Source organism: Chiloscyllium plagiosum, chromosome 18, assembly GCF_004010195.1.
Source record: "Chiloscyllium plagiosum isolate BGI_BamShark_2017 chromosome 18, ASM401019v2, whole genome shotgun sequence".
Classification (NCBI taxonomy): domain Eukaryota; kingdom Metazoa; phylum Chordata; class Chondrichthyes; order Orectolobiformes; family Hemiscylliidae; genus Chiloscyllium; species Chiloscyllium plagiosum.
This window is the reverse complement of record NC_057727.1, coordinates 66,634,957-66,656,380: the sequence shown is the minus strand read 5'-3', so window position 1 is coordinate 66,656,380 and position 21,424 is coordinate 66,634,957. Positions and strand designations below refer to the sequence as shown.

The following is a 21,424-nucleotide window of genomic DNA, read 5'->3' as shown; positions in this document are numbered from 1 at the left end:
ATTTCCAACGCCCCTCCCCCAAGTCGCTCCTCCCTACCTTTTATCTTAGCCTGCTGGACACACTTTCCTCATTCCTGAAGAAGGGCTTATGCCCGAAACGTCGATTCTCCTGTTCCCTGGATGCTGCCTGACCTGCTGCGGGTTTCCAGCAACACATTTTCAGCTCTGATCTCCAGCATCTGCAGTCCTCACTTTCTCCACCATAGGAGACACTCATCCCAAACCTTACAACTCTCCTGGTTCCTTCCAGCTACGGCCACACTCCAAAACCAAACAATACAGAAACAAAGAAAACCTATTATTTACACACGTGAGAGTTAAAAGTGGACGCCCACTCCATCCCCTCCATTGATTAACCCCATTTGTCTTCAATAAAAGAAATAACCACCCCTCAACCAGAGGAAACAAAGAAATATCAAAAATTACTAAAAGAGAGGAAAAAAAAGGGAATTTTACATCAAAGCAATACCAGGCCTGTAGGAAAGGATATGCCATTGTCCATAGCTTTTTTCTTCTCCTGACCCAGACCATTTATTTCAAAGAGTCCAAAAAATCCCTTGCTTTCTCTGCTGAGTCAAAATTATACACAAACCCTCCATCGTTGAAGCCAAGTACTGCCGGGTACCTCACAGAGTATTGGATATTCAGGTCTCTCAGTCTCTTCCTGACTTCATCAAAAGATTTCCTCTTGATTATGGCCCTAGAGAAATCTTGAAAAAAACATAAATTTCGAACCTTTGTACACTAGGGCCTGGGAGTCTTTTCCCAGCCTTCTGGGAGCTTCCATTATCAGTTGCTTCTCTTTATAACACCGGAGTCACACTAGGACCGGGCAGGGGCGCAGATGTGACCCAGGCCTGCGCATCGCAATCTGGTGGGCCCGCTCAATACACACCCAGCACGATTCAACCTCCAGCCCCAGGAGCTGCAGGAGCCACTGCTCCAGGAAGTTAACCAGGCTCTCACCCTCCTCATGCTGCAGGAGCCCAACCATCCATAAGATTTTTTTGGTTGACCTCGATTCTCAAGGTTGTCGACCAGGTCCAGCAGGTCCTGAACCTGACCTTCCAGTATTCGGATCCGCCCCTCCGAATTCTCCGCTGTGGTCTCCAACGCCTGGTCCTTTGTTCAACCGCTTCTACGTGTCGATCAGCGTAGCAAGGCAGAAATCAGTTCCAGCACCAACTTCGTTTTCTCTCAGAGTTACACAAACTCCAAGACAATATCCTGCTGGTCCAACGGGTTCAAAGGCAACGCCGCGGGAGTACTCGACACTGTAGGGGAGTGCCCTGTTTATTGCGATCCTCTCACTCCCTTTCCTTTATTCATCTTCATCTTGTTCCCAGAACATTAGAATCAGAATTTAAAAGGTTCTAGTTATTTTGTATTTCTTTGTTTTATCGATTTTTCTAATGGGTGACTAGTGAGGGACTGTCGTCCCGTTTCCCTATCCCCGTATCAGTCAGAGCAAACACTTGGAGACACAGTACGGCTTTACCTTCTCCATCTTTATTCCATGCCCAGGAGGGGGAGAGAACGGTCACCAATGTGCATAGAGACATGAGTTCTCAGTCTTCTCTCGAACGACAGATTCTTAAGGAATTATATAGTCACTTACAGGGAGCAGCATCCAGATAAGGCAACGTTTATATTGACTGGGTGACGTTACAATCAGCGAGCATCAACAGTAAAGATTAAGCCATCTGGTATTATACACTGGATGTTCTTAACCTTGTTAACTAGCATTATGTAATGGATGCTTTTCAACTCATTAACTCACTACCCTTGTCTCCAGCACCTCATTGTTTACTGCAAGTTCTTATCTGGTCAAAGTCATGCTAGCTGAGCCTTTGTCACACAACCCAAAACTTAACTCTTTCCCTACCTGTTCATTCCTTACACACTTTCCCGTGGTGTGGTGGTGAAAGCCCACCTTACTTGGTACAGAGCCCAGCACAGCAGACCTATCAGATCGCCGCCATCTTGGATTCCCCTTTCCCCACTCTTAACCTGTCCATGTTCCTCTGCAGTTTCTTGTATCATCCTCACCACTTGCCTTCCCACCTACATTTGTGCCATTTACAAATCCAGCCTAGTGAAATTTGAGCCAGTGTAAAAACTGCAGACTGCAAATGTTCTCGATCTCTCTACTAAACCAAATGAATCTCAGCTTCTTAAATCCCAGTGATAGCCAATCGCTCAAGTCATGCAGACTACCATTTTCTGAGACACTGTCAAAACAGTGATCAGGGTAAAGCATTGAAATAAATGGAAGTTACAAGAATGGTCAAACAGTCACCAGAATTTTAGCTGGCATACTATGTCTAGATCAAATGGGCTTCACACTGGGAGAATACAGCTGTTGTATTTGGCCTCTCAGGCAGATCTTAACTCAAATCTCATGTGAGATTCTTGAACCACTTACTCAAAAGAGAAGTAGAGGTAGTTTCCCATTGTCTTCCTCATAAAACACTATCTTTGGCGTACCTTCAACCAAGGCTAAAGCATGGCCCACCAACCCTTTACAATACCAGCATTCCCACCGGGTGTCAACCCTGCAGAGAGGAACCCCTGTATCCGCGGATTCGGTTTCCCTGGTTTCAGTTATCCATGGTTTACCGCGGACCGAAAATATTACATGGAACATTCCAGAGATAATTCCGGGGGCTGCCAGGGAGGTAAGTTTCCAATTTAAATGACAGAGTTCGCTATTTTCAGTGGTTTTGGGATCCGCGGTAGGTCTTGGAACATACCATCCGCGGTGATACAGTGGGGGTGGGGGGATCCTGTATTCAGAGCCAGGGTCATATGGACTGAGGCCCAAACTTTATGGTCCTTCTGACTTCTAGGTAAGGAAAGCACCCAAATCCACGGTCACTCTATCCAAATGGGAGTCATGGGATGTCAGCAAACCAGTTGGAGATGTACAATAATCTTGCATTCTGTCATCATTTTTACATTTAATTTAATTTACTTTCCAGATTTTGAAATTCAATAAGTTCTCAAATTTAACGAAGTTTTAATCTATGAGGAATGCTTGAGGACTCTGCGACTATACTCGGTGGAGTTTAGAATGGCCCGGACAGAGTGGACATTGGGAAGCTTTCTCCCTTGGCAGGAGAGACGAGGACCCAAGGGCAGGGCATTAGACTAAAGGGAAGACCTATTTGAACGGAGATAAGGAGAAACCTCTTTATCTATGGAATTCATTGCCACAGAAGGCGTGGAGACCAGATCATTGAGTACATTCAAGACTGAGATAGATATGTCCTTGATTACCAAGGGGATCTAAGGCTACGGGGAGAAAGTGGGGAAAATGGGGTTGAGTGGAGAGCAAACTCGATGATCTGAATGGCCTTGTTTCTGCTCCTATGTCGTATGGTCTTAATGGGACTTGAATTAGTATTCTGTGATCACTTACATGATCAAAAAAAAACACTCTAAGTAACACCTGCCATTATCCAAATTCCCTTCTCACTCACACGATCTCCAGGACCCTTGTTCTGTTCGTTCCTATAACAGCTAATGTGTTTGTGTTTTAACCACCCAAGGAGGAAGGGACTTTATATGCTATGCACATTTGTCTCCTCTGACGAGAAAGATGTTTTCTGTCATTCCCTGAGTCAAGGCCTAGTTTACAGTCTGTCTTTCCCTTTGCTCTCCCTCTCTCTGCAGGAAAGCGGCGGAGAGCTGCCGCAGACTTCCCCGGAGCTGGGATCATCTTGAGACAGATCAAAGAGAAAACTAAACGGAAACGAGTGGGTCTGATGTCGGCTGGGCCCCCAGTCAGGCAGCACACGCCAATTTTGAACCTTGACGGAAAAGTCATTGGTAAGTTCCAGAACCGCAGCCTGGACGGTGCATGGGGGTTTACCCTGTAGAAACAACTGTAGAGGATCAGGAATTACACTGCACTTATAACTTTTACAACAAATTGGATTTAAATATTTGTAAGGGAAAGGAATGCAGGGGCTAAGGGTGAAGAACGTGGCAGTGACATTTAGTACCAGAAGTCAATGCTGCAGAACAGTGTCAGCATGCCAATCTCTGTTCCTGGATCCTTGGCTTAAGAGTGAATGTTGCTGGCTACACAAACCTGGAGAGCACTCTTGCCTGAGCCAGAAAAGTGTGCATTCAAGCCTCACTCCTGCATCTTGAGTACGTAGCCTAGGCTGACGTTCCAGTGTGGTACTGAAGAAACATTGCACTTTCTGCAGTCAGAGTTATCAGGAGGGTATTCAAGTCATGCCAGTTTATCCGTAGGGCAATCCAGTTATAGTCCCACTCCCCTGCCCTGTCCTCATAGACTCTCAACTTTTGTTCCATCAAATTCCAACCAATTTCTATTGTATTTTGGTTAAGAAATTAGACTGAGGCCTTATTTATATCCTCGGCTGGGAGTACAAGATCTCATGGCATTAATCACAGCAGATGGAGGTTTTTCCCCCCAGTGTCCTGGTCAATATTTTTCCCTTAATCAATGTGTCAAAATGTAGATTTTATTTATTCTTACATGGGATACAGGGTCACTGGCTAGTCCAGCATTTATTGCTTGTCCTTCACTGTTCTTGAGTTGGTGGTGTGATACTTTTTTGAACCACGAAGTTCCATTTGGTGTCGGTACACAGTAGCTGCTGGGAGGGAAGGAGACTCTAGCTACAGATAACCAATTATAAACCATCGACCTATAATCCTAGTAGTGAAAATTCTTATAAACTTCCTCTCCATGCACACGTACAGACAGCCAAAATAAAGCACGAGTATTATGGATGAAGGGAAAGACTCGGAAGACAATTCACTGGCCCCTATTCACATGATTTGTTGAGATGAACCATTTGCCAATCAAAATGCTGCTTTTTGATCTTCATTCTCCAGATGCTTTCACTTATTTGCAGGAGGTACAGGGTGACTGGCTCCCACTTATAAAGGTCTCTGACATATTGATTAAAATCACAGCTTACAGCAACTCATGAGGAAATGAACTGGCTATCTTTAGGCTTGAGATGCTTTTTAACCATAGAGGAGAAACACTGTTCCTTCCTTTCAGGACATCCGATTCCTTTGTCCTTTCGTGTTCATATCCCAAACTGTTCAATTACCGGTTGCACAGTTTTTGATGAGCGGAGGGTCTGTGGATAGTGACCAGTTGTGATGACAAGCAACAAATAGTTGACAGCGAAATCTCCATGCATACACAGCCCCCTGTCCTGGTTGGAATAGACCCTGCAGCACAGTGTTTGGTAATGGAATGCTCTGTAGGAACCTGCTCCTCAGCAGTGGGATATGGACAGTCAGGAGTTGGAGATAAGGAAACTGGGGATCAATGTATTCCTTGGACATAAAATCCCTGCCGAATCACAGAATAATTCTCAAATGAATCTGAATATTATTTGCGTAATTAACCAATAAGAAAGAATATGGAATATGTACTAACCTCTTAGTCTTGCTTTTCATTCACCCTCAGGGGAGGTGACCAGCGGATGCCCCTCTCCTTGTCTGAAACAGAACATTGCCATGGGATATGTGGATACGGAGTACAGCAAGCCAGGCACTCCAATAAAGGTGGAGGTTCGGAAGAAGATAGTGGATGCCACTGTCTCCAAGATGCCCTTTGTACCATCTAAATACTACACTGTGAAGTGACTGTCTCATTTTCAGATTGAGTGAAATGAACGCTTTGAAGAAGATGACCAGATTTAATTAGGACTTTTATATTTTTATGATTATTTTGTATCTGTCTTTGGTTTACAAAGGTTAGCTGTTGACTTGTTCTGATCCCCTATCCTGCTGTGATAGAATGTTGTGTGCGTTTTCAGAAGGATGGATGAAATTGCATTTAATGAAGAACATGGGGAGGTCATTGTTCATTGCTGTCTAGATTTGGGCCTTGCTCCATTCAGCTGATCAGCAATCATTTCTGTTCACGAATCCATACTGCAACTTGACAGCAAGGCCTACAGACGGTCAATAAACACCACTCTTAACTGAGTAGATCAACACCTTTCCTATTGCAATGGCAGAGATCTGTGTACGAAGGCCTCAAGTTGTAGGTAGGATTCTTCATCCAGGCCTTCAATTTGGGGAGCCATGTGGGGGAGTGGTTTTTGTTTTACATCCACTGCCTCTTTGACCATGTGTGGCACGGTGGCTCAGTGGTTAGCACTGCTGCCTCACAGCGCCAGGGACCCAGGTTCAATTCCACCCTCAGATGACTGTTTGTGTGTCCCCATGTCTGTGTGGGTTTCCTCCGGGTACTGCTGTTTCCTCCCACAGTTCAAAGGTGTGCAGGTCAGGTGGATTGGTCATACTAATTTTCTCATGGTGTCCAGGGAAATGCTAGGTGGATTAGCCATGGGAAATGCAGGTTTACAAGGATTCTCTTCAGAGGGTCAGTGTGGACTCGATGGTCTGCTTCCACATTATAGGGATTCTATGCTGCCTGGTGGGTTGTGGCCTCAGCATTTTGCACACTTGGCTGTTCATTGTACAAGCTGAGATGGTGAAACTTCAAGGGGCATTTGAGTAGAAACAGCTCTCTTCTTCAGCAGGCATTAGTAAGTAGCAGAATAGCAGTCCAACTTTTTGCCAGTTGGACTGCTATTCTGCAGTCTATCTGTTACTATCAGTCACTATCTATCTATCCCTCCTCACTCACTTCTAAGATCTATCTGAATAGCCCACCTGCTGTAAACCAATTCACCACAAACCAAGAGTCTACGGGGCACAATGGAAACTGGTTGTACGACAAACGGAGTCATTGCAGAAGACCATCAGGCTGTAACCTCTGTTGGGACCTTGCCACCCCCTGCAGCAGCTGCTTTCAGGAGGATTTGAGAATGACAGGTGACTTCCTGTTTGCATCTAATAACCAACAGTCTCAAAGAAAATTTCTAATCCACCTGTTAAGAGATGTTATTACACACCTCTGGAGCAGGTGGGACATGCATCTGGACCTCCTAGTCCATAGATAGGAACACTAGCACTGCACCGTAAGAGTCCCTACCAACAATCTCAACATAATCAGAAGTCACTGTCGCTATCAGTATCTGTGGGAACAGGGATGATTACCTTATTTCTGAACACTAACCTTTGTGGACAAAGCTTAGATACTGCAGCTGCAGATGAATATGAGTGCTTACTAATGAAACAAATTATAATTTAATCACAAATAAGGGTGCTAATGAGACTATGCCAACTACCAACATTGCTGAAAGTTTGCTGCAATAACAGAATAATGAGCCATTTTCTAATTGGGTGGTATTGAAATGTATATGTGAAGGTGATGGTCAATTTCATACCTACAGCTAACGTAATGAATAGTGCCTTGTGTTTACAAACTGTAATTGGGGCTGGCCTGATCACGAAGAAATCAAGGCCTCCCTGAGTAAATGTTGCTTTTCTTTATGTTTAAAGAAATACAGCTGCAAAATCACAAAATATAGTAGTATTGAGTGAAGAAGGACTGTGTTAAACTTGTCTGAAAAAAGTACCCTCAGTGTTTGACTAACCAGCCTCATCTCCTTCACTACCTCAGCCTTTCCCAGAACCTCCAAACTCCTCACTTCCTTTGGCGAACTAAGTTCCAAACACCCCACTTTCCTCAGGCTCCTTCCCTCCAAGTTTCCCTTTCCCCTTGAGCAACTGTCCTCCTAAGTCCTCACATTTTTTCCAAATTCCTTGTTCCTCCGCCTTCTTCCCTCCAGACCCCTTGCTTTCCTCAATCTCATTCCCTCCAGTTTCCCAGTTCCCTTCCCTCCCAACTTCTCAGTCCCTTTGGAAACCTTCGCTCCAAACTCCTTGCTATCCTTGACCTCTCTTCCTCTTATAATCTGGACTCTTTAAAACTTAATCTCCACATCACTTGGATACATATTCCTGAATCGTCTCCTCTCCATGCTCCTTTCCAGTCAAGATGATGTCATGAATTTCAGGCATACGATTCTCTCATTTTTAAAAATTGTACTTTGCAACACTATATTTGATAACTTTTATTGGGATTGAGTCAAGCATCTGATCTATTTTAATTAAAGATTAATTACAATATATAACCATTTGTTATCTCCATCCCTTTTTGATTGGTCGCAGTGATTTGATGAGTGGAGCCTGCTGTACAAGGTGGAGGGTGGCCTGTGAAAGACTGGGCTGTGTGATATACTGTAAACAGTGGTGACCGAGCCTGGGTCAAGAAAATAATGAAATGTCAAAAGAGCCTGTCGGGACCTTTCTTTCCACTACCTATTGTTGGTTCAAGTCTGTTGGTCAGATTTTCTGAATCTTGGTCTCCTGCCAGATTCACTTTCCTTTCACTGAATCATTCCCATTCCATACTTGATCATGTCCTTTCACTCTGATTGGCTTTCATGCTCCAGCTTATTGCTGCTTTGCGTCATTCACTGATAACTACAGATGAGGGCATTTCCAGAATGTGCTACGGGTACAGATGTACAGATATTTGCAAGCCAAGATGTAAGTGGGAAGACTACAAAACGTTTTACATGGAGGAGATCTGACGGATGACCACAGAATCCCAAAGTAGGTTTTCTCATGGGGAACTGACTGGGCAAATAATATCAAGTCAGTCAGTGCAAATAATCCCAGGATCTGCAAAGCAGTGCATTACAGAGCACCTCTCATGGATGACGCTGCAGTAGATCCACATTTGAGACAAATACCGAATTTCATTCTTCACTTTTGGAGGATCATTGTTACCAAACTTGCAACATTCGACATGCCCAGAGGTGGTGTATCAGCAGAAACTACTACAAGCACCAGGGACAACATGAACCATCAGATCTGTGTACGAGCATCCCCATCTGGACTCTTTGGTTGAGAGGGACAGAGCCCATAGAAGGTGACAATCGTTTACAGTTTGGTCCTGGTCAAACAAGAAGGATTCTACCATGATGCGGAAGGTGATGAGTCAGCACAAGACTTCCAATGGAATCAATTGTAGAGTGAACATTGGACATATGGGGGAAAGGCACATAGTGGCTTCAGATGCTCCAGGGGAAATGGGTGAATCTGCAATACTATGTTTCTCATGGGCAGTAGACAAGCAACAGGAATTGCAGGAATTTGTGGGCACACAAACTGATTTTTCTTTCCTCAAGACTTGTGGAGGTAACTTGGGCTTAATAGTAGTCCTTTATGCCTCTGATTGAGAAGGTTGTCGGTTCAAGCCCCACCCTAGACTGACGTTGCAATGCAATCACAGAGCGCTGCAGTGTTGCTGGTGCTGTTCTCCAGATAAGACATTAAATCAAGGCACTGTATGATCTCTAAGATGATGGTGAAACATGCCACTGCATTATTTTGAAGAGTAGATAAATTTCCTCAGTAGAACATCTTCTGTCTTCCACCCCATCATAGACAATCCCTTTTTTAATCACCCCATTTCATCTCCTTAAAATGTATTACATTTCAAACTTTTCTGGAGGTTATAACCTGAAATATTATCTCTTGTTGCTGCCAGAGCTGCTGAGTATTTCCAACACTTTGCTATTATTACATTGTAGCTGATTAGCAGTAGGTTTGCAGGAGGGGCATGTAGATGTGTGAGCATTTCAGGCATATTTCAAAAATATGCAAAGTGAGGTGTAAAGTAGGACATTAGAAGTAAGTCCTGAGTGCTAGCATGTGTTGCTGAGTGAGAGATGAAGCCCAGGTGCATTAAGCAGTGTTTGAAATAATCAGATTCATTCACTTTCAGCACTGTTGCCATGTTAGTAGCCCCACACTCTAGCCATGGACTATCCCTGCCATGTGCTTTCACTTCCTTCACAGGAATACTCTGAAGGGCTCCTTGCAGCCTTGCCAGAAGCATGGTCTTCCTCTTGTCAGAGTGTATCCAGGGGGGCATCACTGAAACGGGAATTTATCTCCTTCACTGTTAGCAACATGGTTGATCTGCAAATGATGCAGATGCAGTGCATTGCAGCAACTTCGAAGGGAGTGTGAGGATACGCAAGAAGCCATAGAGGATTGGAGAGATTGGCAGGGGGCATGAGAATTGTAAGACTTCAAAGATTGCATAGGGCAAGACCATTATAGTAATGGTCTGAAGATGAACATTTTAAATTTGATGTGTTGGAAACCAGTTGAGGTTGGTCAGCGAGGAAATAAGGGGTGGCTGAACACATCTTGATGCTGTTGAGAACAATGTATAACTTTTAAGTTGAACTTATATTTTTGTATCTTGTGTGTCAAGATAGGGAACCATAGTTGAGTTTCATTTTTGAGTGTTCTTATGTATTGGCAGTGAGTGAGTTGCCTGAGATCTGTTTGTTTCCAATTATTTAAATAAGGTTTTGAAGATCACCTTAGGGGAACAGTTTAGAGCATCAAAAAAATGGCAGAGTGAAAAGAAAAGTCACTGTGCCGTGACCTGGGTGCAATTACAGGCAGAGTAAGGCAGACCAATGCAGAAAGTCAGTCAAGTCTATGTGTAGTGCATGCCAGAGAGTGAAATACTTCTGAATGCTGTGTTTAAATAATTCATATAATTGCCCTGAAGTTAAAATCATAGTGAGTTCAATTTGCAATTTATTGTAGCTGCCTCAGTGGGAGGTATGAAGGGGGTGGGGGAAATCATCTGACTGCACAGAAATTCGCCAAACTGAAAATTGTACCATAGAGTCATAACCTGAGTCTGAGTGGGGAGTCCAAATTTGGAATCAGTCGTAACTCTTGCCTGAGGTGTGAGAATTTGGAGGAAAATTGCTGGGATAAGAAAAATATAGTGTGAATTTGAAAGCTTTTCTGATGGCTGCAATGAATCATTTACAATTTTTTGTCTGGTGTAATATAATGAATGCTTTCCCGTTGAATAAACCTTTTATTCTTTGTTTTACAAGTACACTGGCAGCCTCTTATGAAGGTGTTCAGTAACTGACCTCCACGGTTTAGAAAAGAAACGAAACTAGGGTCTATCAAGCCAAGTTATGCTCTGGGATCTGACTTGTCCAGTATTAATGTCAGCTGGGATCAGAACAATGCTAATAAGAAGCCAGACGGTAGGGCTTTGGCTGAGCCTGTTTACTGAGATTGGATGGGTCAGAGGCTAAGCGCTTGCCATTCTTGTTAAAAGCAGGTAATGCTCCCAGTGTTTCCCTTCGCAGACAAGCAGGAGGCTGGGAGAACACAGCAAGCCAGGCAGCATCAGGAGGTGGAGAAGTTAATGTTTTGGGTCTGACCCTTCTTCAGGACTGGGGCTGGGTGTAAGGGAAGCTGCAGATAAAGGAGGCGTGGTGGTGGGGGGGGGGGGGGGGGGGGAAATCGGGCAGTGAAGTTGGGGTAGGTGAATACAGGTAGAGGGTATGACCTGGTTGGTCGATGGGAGGAATGAATCTGGTTGGTCGATGGAAGGGTTGATCAGAGGCATGGAAGGGAGTCAGGGAGGGGGATGGAGAGGGAGGTTATTTGAAATTGGAGAACTTTATCTTACCTGTGTTCACCTATCCCTGCCTCAACATCGCACCCCCCCGAACCCCCCAACTTTTTCTGCAGCTCCCTTTACACCCACCCCCAGTCCTGAAGAAGGATTACACCTAAAACATCAACTTCTCCACCTCCTGATGCTGACTGGCTTGCTGTGTTCTTCCAGCCTCCTGCTTGTCTGCCTTGGATTTCAGCATCTACACTGTTTTTGTTTCTAACCCAGTGTTTCCCTTAGCAAATTCACCAATTTTCCTCACTCAACTACTGTCAGCAAAAATATAACCTGATTATTCTGTTTGTGGGTCTTCACTATGTACAAATTGGCTGCTGTGTTTGTCAACTTAAAAAAACGCAATTTGGCACTGAAGTGCGGAAGAAGGAAATTCAAATGTTTAAGGGACACAGTTTTTAAGCTCAGATCATGCTACCCTGGAAGTTAAAATTTTACATAAAATGACAAAAATACATAAAATATAACGTTTTTATAGCTCATAATTAACCCAAAATAGAGGTAAAATAAGTGACATTTTAATTATTAACTGGCTATCATTTACACAATTGATTTCTCTCGATTTAGTTCATCAACCTCCCATTCTTCCAAGGAAACGTTCATCAATTCACTGAGCTTCATATGTATGCTCCTCTATATTTTGTCAAATTAACAGACCATTCTCTTCCTCCATTTCTATGGATAGAAACAGACTATTTGGCCCATCAGGAGCACAGTGGTCCCCAAACAGCAGCCCACCCAGACCCACCTGTCCCTTGAGCCCTGCATTTCCCATGACCAATCCACCTAACCTGCAGATCTTAGGGTTGTGGAAGGAAACTGGAGCATCTAGAGGAAACCCACATAGACACAGGAAGAATATGCAAACTCCATGCAGACAGTCACCCGAGGCCAGGATCAAACCCATGTCTCGGGTGCTGTAAGACAGCAGTGCTAACCACTGAGTCACCATACTGTCCCAGTCATACCTCTAGCATTTATATGTCTTAGACATCATATTTTGGCACTCTTTTTGTGCACAATACATTTCACTATCACCTTAGGTAGCACATTCCTTCCCTACTTGCACTCAATGCTGTTTATCCCTCTTTTGTTGCCATGTACTCTGCCCCTTCTTCATAATGTGATCATTCTGTAGCCTCCTACTTACTCCTGCTGTTTTGTACCTCCCTTTGCCAGGCATCTCTCCCCTTTACACCTCCCTCTCCACAACCATGTTTGATATACCCAATAAAAACCGAAAGAACTGTGGATGCTGTAAATCAGAAACAAAAACAGAAATTGCTGGAAACGTTCAGCAGATCTGCAGTGAAGCGAAGTCAAAGTTTTGGGCCTGATGACCTTTCCTCAGAACTGATAGCAGCGTGGAAAATGTCAGTTTTTATGCAGAAGATCGGTTGGAGAGGGTGTAAGAAGTAAACAATAGGTGGGGATAGAGCCCAAAGAGAGAAAACAGTTGGACAGACAAAGATAACGACCTGGCTAGGAGGGTGAAGGCTGAGTCCAGAAGGCTGCAGGGTCCCCAAGTGGAAAATTGGGTGTTGTTTTTCCAGCTTATGATGAGCTTTGCTGGAGAACTGTAGCAAGCCTGAGACAGATGTATTGGCCACGGAACAGGGTACTGTGTGGATGTGACAGACAGCTGGAAGCTCAGGATCATTTTGGCAGGCAGAGTGTAGCCATTCTGCAAAGCGATCACTCAGTCTGTGCTTTATTTCCCCAATGTAGAGGATCCCACATTGTGAGCAGTGAATGCAGTGGACTAGATTGTGAGAAGTGCAGATAAAGCGCTTTGGGCATTCAGATACTGAGGACGGATGAATTCAGTGGGCATAAGTTAACCTCTCAGCAAATGCAGAGGAAGGTGCCATGGGTCTGTGGGGGTGTGTTGGGAGTGGAGGAAGAGAGAGAGAATGGTCCCTGTGGAAGGCAGACAGGGGAGAGGAGAGGAACATGTGCCAGATGGTGGCAGAAATGGCTGCTAATGATCTTCTGGATGTGGATGCTGGTGGGATAAAATCATAGAATCCCTACAGTGTGGAAACAGGCCCTTCAGCCCAACAAGTCCACCCTGACCCTCCGAAAAGTAACCCACCGAGACCCATTCCCCCACCAGATCGCTGTATGTTTACCCATGACGAATGCATCTAATCTACACATCCCTGAGCAGTATGGGCAATTTAGCATGGCCAATCCACCTAATCTGCACATCTTTGGACTGTGGGAGGACACCAGAACACCTGGAGGAAACCCACGCAGACACAGGGAGAATGTGCAAACTCCACATTCACAGTTGCCCGAGGGCGGAATTGAACCTGCGTCGAGGCGCAGTGCTAACCACTGAGCCACTGTGCCGCCTGGATGGTAGGTAAGGACAAGGGGAACCTTATCACTGTTGCGGGAGGGAAGAGAGGGGATCAGGATGGATGAATGGGAGATGAGCCAGATCTGGTTGAGGGCCTGTCAACAACGGCACTGGGGAATCCACGGTTGAATAACAAGGTGGGCATTTTAGAGGCTCCCTTTTCGAAGTTGGCATCATCAAAATATGTCTGACAGAGACGGAGGAACTTGGAGAATGGCGCAGAGTATTTACAGGAAGCAGGGTGTGAGATGTATGGTCCAGATAACTGTGGGAGTTGGTGGGTTTATAGTGGATATTAGTGGCCAGTCTATCCCCACAAATAGAAACAGATATGTCGAGAAAAGGAAGGGAGGACTTAGAGATGGACCAGATGATTGTGAGGGCAGGGAGGAAATTGGTAGCGAAATTGATAAACCTTTCCAATTCTGGGCAAGCGAGGGAAGCAACAGTGATGATATCATCAATATTTTGGAGAACGAGTTGTGGGTGGAGGCCAGAATAGGACTGGAACAAGGAATGTTCCACGTACCCCACAAATAGACAGGCATAACTAGGTCCATGCAGGTACCCATGGCCACCCATCTGACTTGAAGAAAATGAGAGGAGTTAAAAGAGAAGCTGTTCAGGGTGAGGATGAGTTCAGCCAGGCCAGGATGGTGAGGGTGAGGGTGGGGGGTTGGGGACGGTTCAGGTGTTTTTTTTCCTCAATTGCAGTTCAGTTTTGAGGTATACAAGACAAGCCATTCTTTTCACAGTTTTATACTGTTTTTTTCTTCTGGGGTGCAGCAGAGTTTCCCAACACTAATTTCTTTCTAAAAACAAAAGAAGCACACTGCAGATGTCAGAAATGTTTTCCATAATTTTCAGATATTATTATAGATTTCCAGGGAATAATAGTATATTAATCTTGTTTCAGTGGGTTGGGACGGAATAGAGTAATAAGCTCACAAACTGATTTGTGCAGGTTCAGTGGACTGTCCATGTTAAATTGCCCATAGTGTCCGGGGATGCGCTGGCTAGCTGGATGAGCCATGGGTATGACAGGGATAATGTGGGTTTGGGTGGGCTGTTCTTTGGAGAGTCAGTGTGGACTTGATGGACCAAATGGACTGCTTCCATACTGTAGGGAAGCTGTGATTTGTATGAGTGACGGCATCATTGATGCGGCAATCCTAAGCTGACTGTGCTTCCACCTCAACTAGTAAGAGATGTTATTAATACGGCTCTAGAGCAGGTGGGACAAAGGCGAGGACACTACCAATGCACACAAGAAGGCCCACCCACATTGATGGTATTCTGCCCCTGAGGGGCCAAATGGGTGAAGCTGATCCCTTCAGTCATAGTTAAAATCACACGACATCAGGTTATAGTCCAACAGGTTTATTTGGAAGCTTCCGGAGCACTGTTCCTTTGTCAGGTAGCTCGTGGAGTATGATCATAGGACACATTTAATGGCAAAAGATCACAACTGATGCAATATATTGAATAAAACTAGATTACTGTTAATCTTGTGGGATATAGGTAAATTAATGTTATTTCTGCAATTATAATTTCTAATACGGAGTGTTTCTCACAATCTTTTAAAAATGGGCTGCAAGTTTAGATTCATTAATATGTAAATCCCAGAACTTTATCCAAGTCACATTCCCGAGATAATTTAAGGTTTTTTTTTAAGTAAAAGTGACATCTCAGCTCAGGCAATGTCTTTTGTCATGAGTTCGCCCCGCACAAACATGGCGGCGGGAGAGGGGCGGCGGCAGCGGCCTCTGGCGCGGGCGCGGCTTGATGACGTACTGCGGCCTGCTCCGACGGGGCTGTGGGGCCTGGGCTGCGGGAGCTATGGAGAGCGGGGTGAGAACATGAATAAAGGCTGGCTGGAACTGGAGAGCGACCCGGGTGAGTGGACACGGCGACGGCGGGGGTGGGTGGGATGGCGGTAATGTTCGGGGCTGCAGGGACGGGTCGGGTCTCCCGAGCTCGGGATTTATCGGCCGGAGGCCGGGGGCAGAGGCAGCCTCTTGGAGCTGGAGCCTTGCAGCTGTATGTGAAAGGGGCAGCCTGTTATTCATCAGCACAGCCTCTCGCTGCTGGGGTTGCCTTGGTTGACTGAGCCGTTGGTGAAGTTTGGCACTTGCCCAGGAATTGGGGGGGAGGGAATGCTTGTATAATCCTAAACTGGAGTCCCAGGCTCAATGCTCCAGCACTCACTTCAGCATATTGTAGCCAGGGATGGGGGTTCCCACCCTTGCTGCTGAGTAACTGTCACTGAACTGTGTTCCTAAGATGCCTCAGTCTTGACTGTGACATCCACATAATCATTGCCAACTAGCATGCAGAAAGTGGCAATGCTTCCTTTCAGAGAGAATCAGATGCATATCTGAAAGAGGGGAAGGGAGAAGTGCAGTGGGCCGACTCATCTCTTCCACTGTTTTGTTTTGAGCGCTTCCAGGGGCGTGGGTTCAGACTGGTGCTGGAAGCAAAATACTAGGGCGTTGCAAAATCTTAATGAAAACAGAAAGTGCTGGAAATGCTCGCTTGGCCTGGTAGTGTATGTGGGGAGAGAAACTGAGCCAGTGTTTCAATTTGAATAATAACTGTTTCAGAATCAAAGGACGGTAGGAATGCGATTGGGTTTCATACCGGTGAAAGGTGGGAAGGAGATGAAGAACAAGTGGAAGGTCTGGAATATGACATGGAACAAAAGACAAAGGGGGCGGTATTTGTTGTACGCAAAGTATCTCAGAAAGGTTGCAGCCGAGGACAAACCCACTATGACTCTGCCAGCTCTTCAAATCAGCAATTCACCAGTGAATTACTCCCCTGACTTTAACTCTGCATATTGTTCCTTTACAAGTAACCATTTAATTTGCTCTTGAGTTCCTGATTTCAAACTGCCCCCAACCACACTTTCAGGCACTGCATACCAGGCCCTAACTGCCTCACATCACTTTTGCACCTTTTACTAATTTTTGTTATGTTTGTGCCTCTTGTTCTTGCTCCACTTATGATTAGAAACATTTTCCTGTTTACTTGTATACCAAGGTTTTTCAACTCATGCTGCCCTGTTACAGTCACTTATTTTTAATAGTTGCTTAATCGTAAAAACTCTGTCTAGTCAGCCCGTATTTGCGCAACTATAATCACAGCATCCAAGATTAGATGCAGTTTTGTGATAGAACAGCCTGTGCTAAGAATTAACACCAATAACTATTTCAGAATTGTCAATCAGACAAATAGTATGAATGGACGTGTGTGTCCTGGAACCATTGAATATTAATATACAGGCCCCTGTTCCTTGCAGATAGACAAACAATATGTACACTCAATACACCTTAGCGAGTTTTAAGAAGACTTGTAGCTCAGGTTGAGGTTTTGGATGTAGGTTTGCTCACTGAGCTGGAAGGTTCATTTCCAGATGTTTCGTCACCCTACTAGGGAACATCTCAGTGGGCCTCAGGCAAAGCACTGCTGATAATTCCTGCTTTCTATTTATATGTTTGGGTTTCTTTGGGTTGGTGATGTCATTTCCTGTGGTGAAGTCACTTCCTGTTCCTTTTCTCAGGAGGTGTTTGTTGATAGAGTTCCAGTTAGAATACCATGCTTCTAGGAATTCTCGTGCGTGTCTTTGTTTGGCTTGTCCTAGGATGGATGTGTTGTCCCAATCGAAGTGTTGTCCTTCCTCATCTGTATGTAAGGATACTAGTGAGAGAGGGTCATGTCTTTTTGTGGCTAGTTGGTGTTCATGTATCCTGGTGGCTAGTTTTCTGCCTGTTTGTCCAGGGTAGTGCTTGCTACAGTTCTTGCACGGTATTTTGTAAATGACATTAGTTTTGCTCATTGTCTGTATAGGGTCTTTCAAGTTCATTAGCTGCTGTTTTAGTGTGTTGGTGGGTTTGTGGACTACCATGATGCCAAGGGGTCTGAGTAGTCTGGTAGTCATTTCCAAGATGTCTCTGATGTAGGGGAGAGTGACTAGGTTTTCTGGATGTGTTTTGTCTGCTTGTTTGGGTTTGTTGCTGAGAAATTGGCGGACTGTGTTCACTGGGTACCTGTTCTTTTTGAATACACGGTATAGGTGATTTTCCTCTGCTGTGCGTAGTTCCTCTGTGCTGCAGTGTGTGTTGGCTTGTTGAAATGATATTCTGATGCAGCTTCGTTTGTGGGTGTTGGGATGATTGCTTCTGTAGTTCAATATTTGGTCCATATGTGTTGTTTTCCTGTAGACGCTGGTTTGAAGATCCCCATTGGCTGTTCGCTCTACTGTGACATCTAGGAATGGCAGTTTGTTGTTGTTTTCTTCCCCCTTTAGTGAATTTTAAGCCAGTAAGGGTATTATTGATGGTCTTGAAGGTTTCCTCTAATTTGTTTCGTTTAGTGATGACAAAAGTGTCATCCGTGTAGCGGACCCAAAGTTTGGCTTGGATGGTTGGCAAAGCTGTTTGTTCAAGTTTCTGCAGAGGCAGTAATACTGGCATGGACAAATCAGCAGTTTCTGCTCATACATATAAAAAGTATCATTGCCCTTTACATTGGTGTTCATATAAATTGTCCTGATGAATGCAAGACGTAAGTCTCAACAAAACGTGCCTTTATTTTCTGTGGTCCCGCTATGTTGTTCTTACCAAAATGAATTATGTTACACTTCTCTGCATTAAACTTTGAGTGCCACCTATCTTTCAACACCACCAATTTGTTAATGTTCTTTTGAAGTTCCACAAAATTCTCTCTACTATGTTTCCAAGTTTCATATCATCCACAAATTCTGAAAGCATGTCCTATGTCCTCTTAAGACTAAAGAACATTCAAAGTTGGTGAGAAGATTTGTAGCTCGGGTGCTTGTTGTTGTGGTTCTATTCGCCGAGCTGGGAATTTGTGTTGCAGACGTTTCGTCCCCTGTCTAGGTGACATCCTCAGTCCTTGGGAGCCTCCAGTGAAGAGCTTCTGTGATGTTTCCTCTGGCATTTGTACTGGTTTGTCTCTGCTGCTTCCGGTTGTCAGTTCCAGCTCTCTGCTGCAGTGGCCGGTATATTGGGTCCAGGTCGATGTGTTTGTTGATAGAATCTGAACTGACAGTCAGACTACTGCGACCATAACAGCACACAAACCAACAGCCACTGTCAGACAACAACTCACCAGGACAAAGGACCTGATACCGAACATGAGCAAAACCAACATAGTGTACAAAATCCCATGCAAGGACTGCACAAAACACTACATAGGACAAACAGGAAGACAGCTAACGATTCGTATCCGTGAATACCAACTAGCCACAAAACGACATGACCAGCTATCCTTAGTAGCCACACACACAGATGACAAGCAACATGAATTCGACTGGGACAACACTACTATTACAGGACAAGCCAAACAGAGAACAGCCAGCGAATTCCTAGAGGCATGGCACTCATCCACAGATTCTATCGACAAACACATCAACCTGGACCCAATATACCGGCCACTGCAGCGGACAGCTGGAACTGACAACCGGAAGCGGCAGAGACAAACCACTATAAATGCCGGAGGAAACAACACAGAAGCGCTTCACAGGAGGCTCCCAAGCACTGAGGATGTCACCTAGACAAGGGACGAAACGTTTGCAACACAAATTCCCAGCTCGGTGAACAGAACCACAACAACTAAAGAACATTGATTTGGTATTACTTGCCTTTACCACTCAGCCAGTTTTGTATCCATGTTCCTTTAACTCCATGAGCTCTTGCATTAATCACAGATTATTTTTGTCTGACACTTATCAAAGGCCTTCTGCAAGTCCTTCTTGTGTGGGCGGCACGGTGGCACAGTGGTTAGCACAGCTGCCTCACAGCGCCAGAGACCCGGGTTCAATTCCCGCCTCTGGCCACTCCCTGTGTGGAGTTTGCACATTCTCCCCGTGTCTGCGTGGGTTTCCTTCGGGTGTTCCGGTTTCCTCCTGCAATCCAAAAATGTGCAGGTTAGGTGAATTGGCCATGCTAAATTGCCCATAGTGTTAGGTGAAGGGGTAAATGTAGGGGAACGGGTCTGGATGGGTTGCGCTTTGGCGGATCAGTGTGGACTGTTTCCACACAGTAAGTAATCTAATCTAATATCAGGAACCTTACCCTGGTCAATCCTCTGTTACCTCATCAAAACAAAACTGCAGTGTTAATTAATTTCCCTTAAGGAAATCTCCTTTCTGGCTCTCCTTAATAAACCTGCATTTATACATGCCACTCTTAATTTTTGTCCTGAATTGTTGTATCTACAAGATTTTGAACCATGGAATTTACAGACTACTGGTCTGTAGTTGCTGGTCTTGTCCCTACCCCCTTTTCTGCGCTTTTCCCTAGTTTCCTAGCACCATCCCGGAGTCTAAGAAATATTCCAAAATTATTGTCAGTTCCTCTGCAATTTCCATTCTCACTTACATCAGTATCCTTGGATGCACCTCATCCAGTCATAGTGCCATAATATGCAGCCAGCTTATCTAAAGCCTCGTCCTCATCAATTCTAAACCCTTCCGGGGACTGAACTTCTTCCTCTTACACCATGGCCTGGGTAGCATTTCCTTTTTGCTGAAGATGAAGAGGAATTTGTCCTCACCTTTGTCAGATTGACGCATGGCAAAAAAAAAACTAAATTGGTCTAAGGTTGTTGAATTCCTCATTGAGCACAGAACGCTGTCAAGTGCCAAATGGGACGATGAAATTCTTTGAGCCTGCATTGAGCAGCACAGCAAGAACAGAGATTTTAATTGAATTTGATTTATTATTGTCGTGTACCTAGGTACAGTGAAAAGTTTTGTTTTGCATACAGTTCAGGCAGATCAAATCATACAATATGCATAAGAGTAATAAAAAAGAATGAGAAATACAATCTTATGGCTGCTGCGAAGGGACACAGAGCAAGATCAACATTGAATGGACCCCTCAAATTTTAAATTTCGAAGTCTATTAACCGAGGGAAAGAAGCTGTTGTTGAATCTGTTTAAGCATCTTTTGCCTGAGGGGGGAGGTTGGAAGAGATTGCAACGGGGATACAAGGGGTCGTGGATTATGTTGGTTGCCCACCTGAGAAGTATAGCTGGAGAATTGTGACTCTTGAGGGTGGTGTGGTGAATGAAATGCCATGCAGCCGGGAGCTTGGCATCGTGCTTGCTGACTGACTTGTGTGTTTGCTGTCCCCAGAGTAGAGGAGTCCATATTGTGAGAAGTGAATACTGATTTCTAAGTAGAATTACAAGTAATACGCTGTTTCATCTGAAAGGTGTGTTGGCGCTTTGGACGGTGAAGAGAGAGGAGACAAAAGGGAATGTGTGAGAAGGAGATTTAGTGTTATTGAGGATGGGCCAAATTTTTCAAATGCTGATAGGAGGGGAGAGGAGGGGGAGATGTGTTCGGTAATGGTGACATGCTACAGGGAGCAGAAATAGCAGAGACTGATCCTTGAAGTACGAAAACTGGTGGGGTGGAAAGTGAGGATAAGTTGAGCCCTAAATTAGAACAGAGGTGTTGAGCGGGACTGGCAGAATTATTTAAGAGTTAATATTCTGAGTTGAATATGACCCGTGAGAAGAGGAGGTATTTGGACTGAAAAGTAGTAAATGAAAATGTCCCCAAACTGAGGTTACCCCACAA

At 44.6% G+C, this 21,424-nt stretch overlaps 2 protein-coding genes across 3 annotated transcripts in view; both read left to right on the top strand.

Annotated features, from left to right (window-relative positions):
• amt (aminomethyltransferase) overlaps positions 1-6,220 on the top strand; it is a 37,754-nt gene extending 31,534 nt beyond the window's left edge. For both annotated transcript variants that reach the window (XM_043708524.1, XM_043708522.1), the window contains exons 8-9: positions 3,676-3,831; positions 5,465-6,220. In XM_043708524.1, coding sequence (XP_043564459.1) covers positions 3,676-3,831; positions 5,465-5,643 — 335 coding nt within the window. In that variant the 3' untranslated portion in view covers positions 5,644-6,220. The remainder of the gene's footprint in view (positions 1-3,675; positions 3,832-5,464) is intronic.
• Positions 6,221-15,563: 9,343 nt separating this feature from the next.
• The window catches only part of bap1 (BRCA1 associated protein-1 (ubiquitin carboxy-terminal hydrolase)), a 69,344-nt gene continuing 63,483 nt past the window's right edge, over positions 15,564-21,424 (top strand). Inside the window, exon 1 of the mRNA XM_043708520.1 lies at positions 15,564-15,707. Within this exon, the coding sequence (XP_043564455.1) occupies positions 15,671-15,707 (37 nt within the window). The 5' untranslated portion in view covers positions 15,564-15,670. The remainder of the gene's footprint in view (positions 15,708-21,424) is intronic.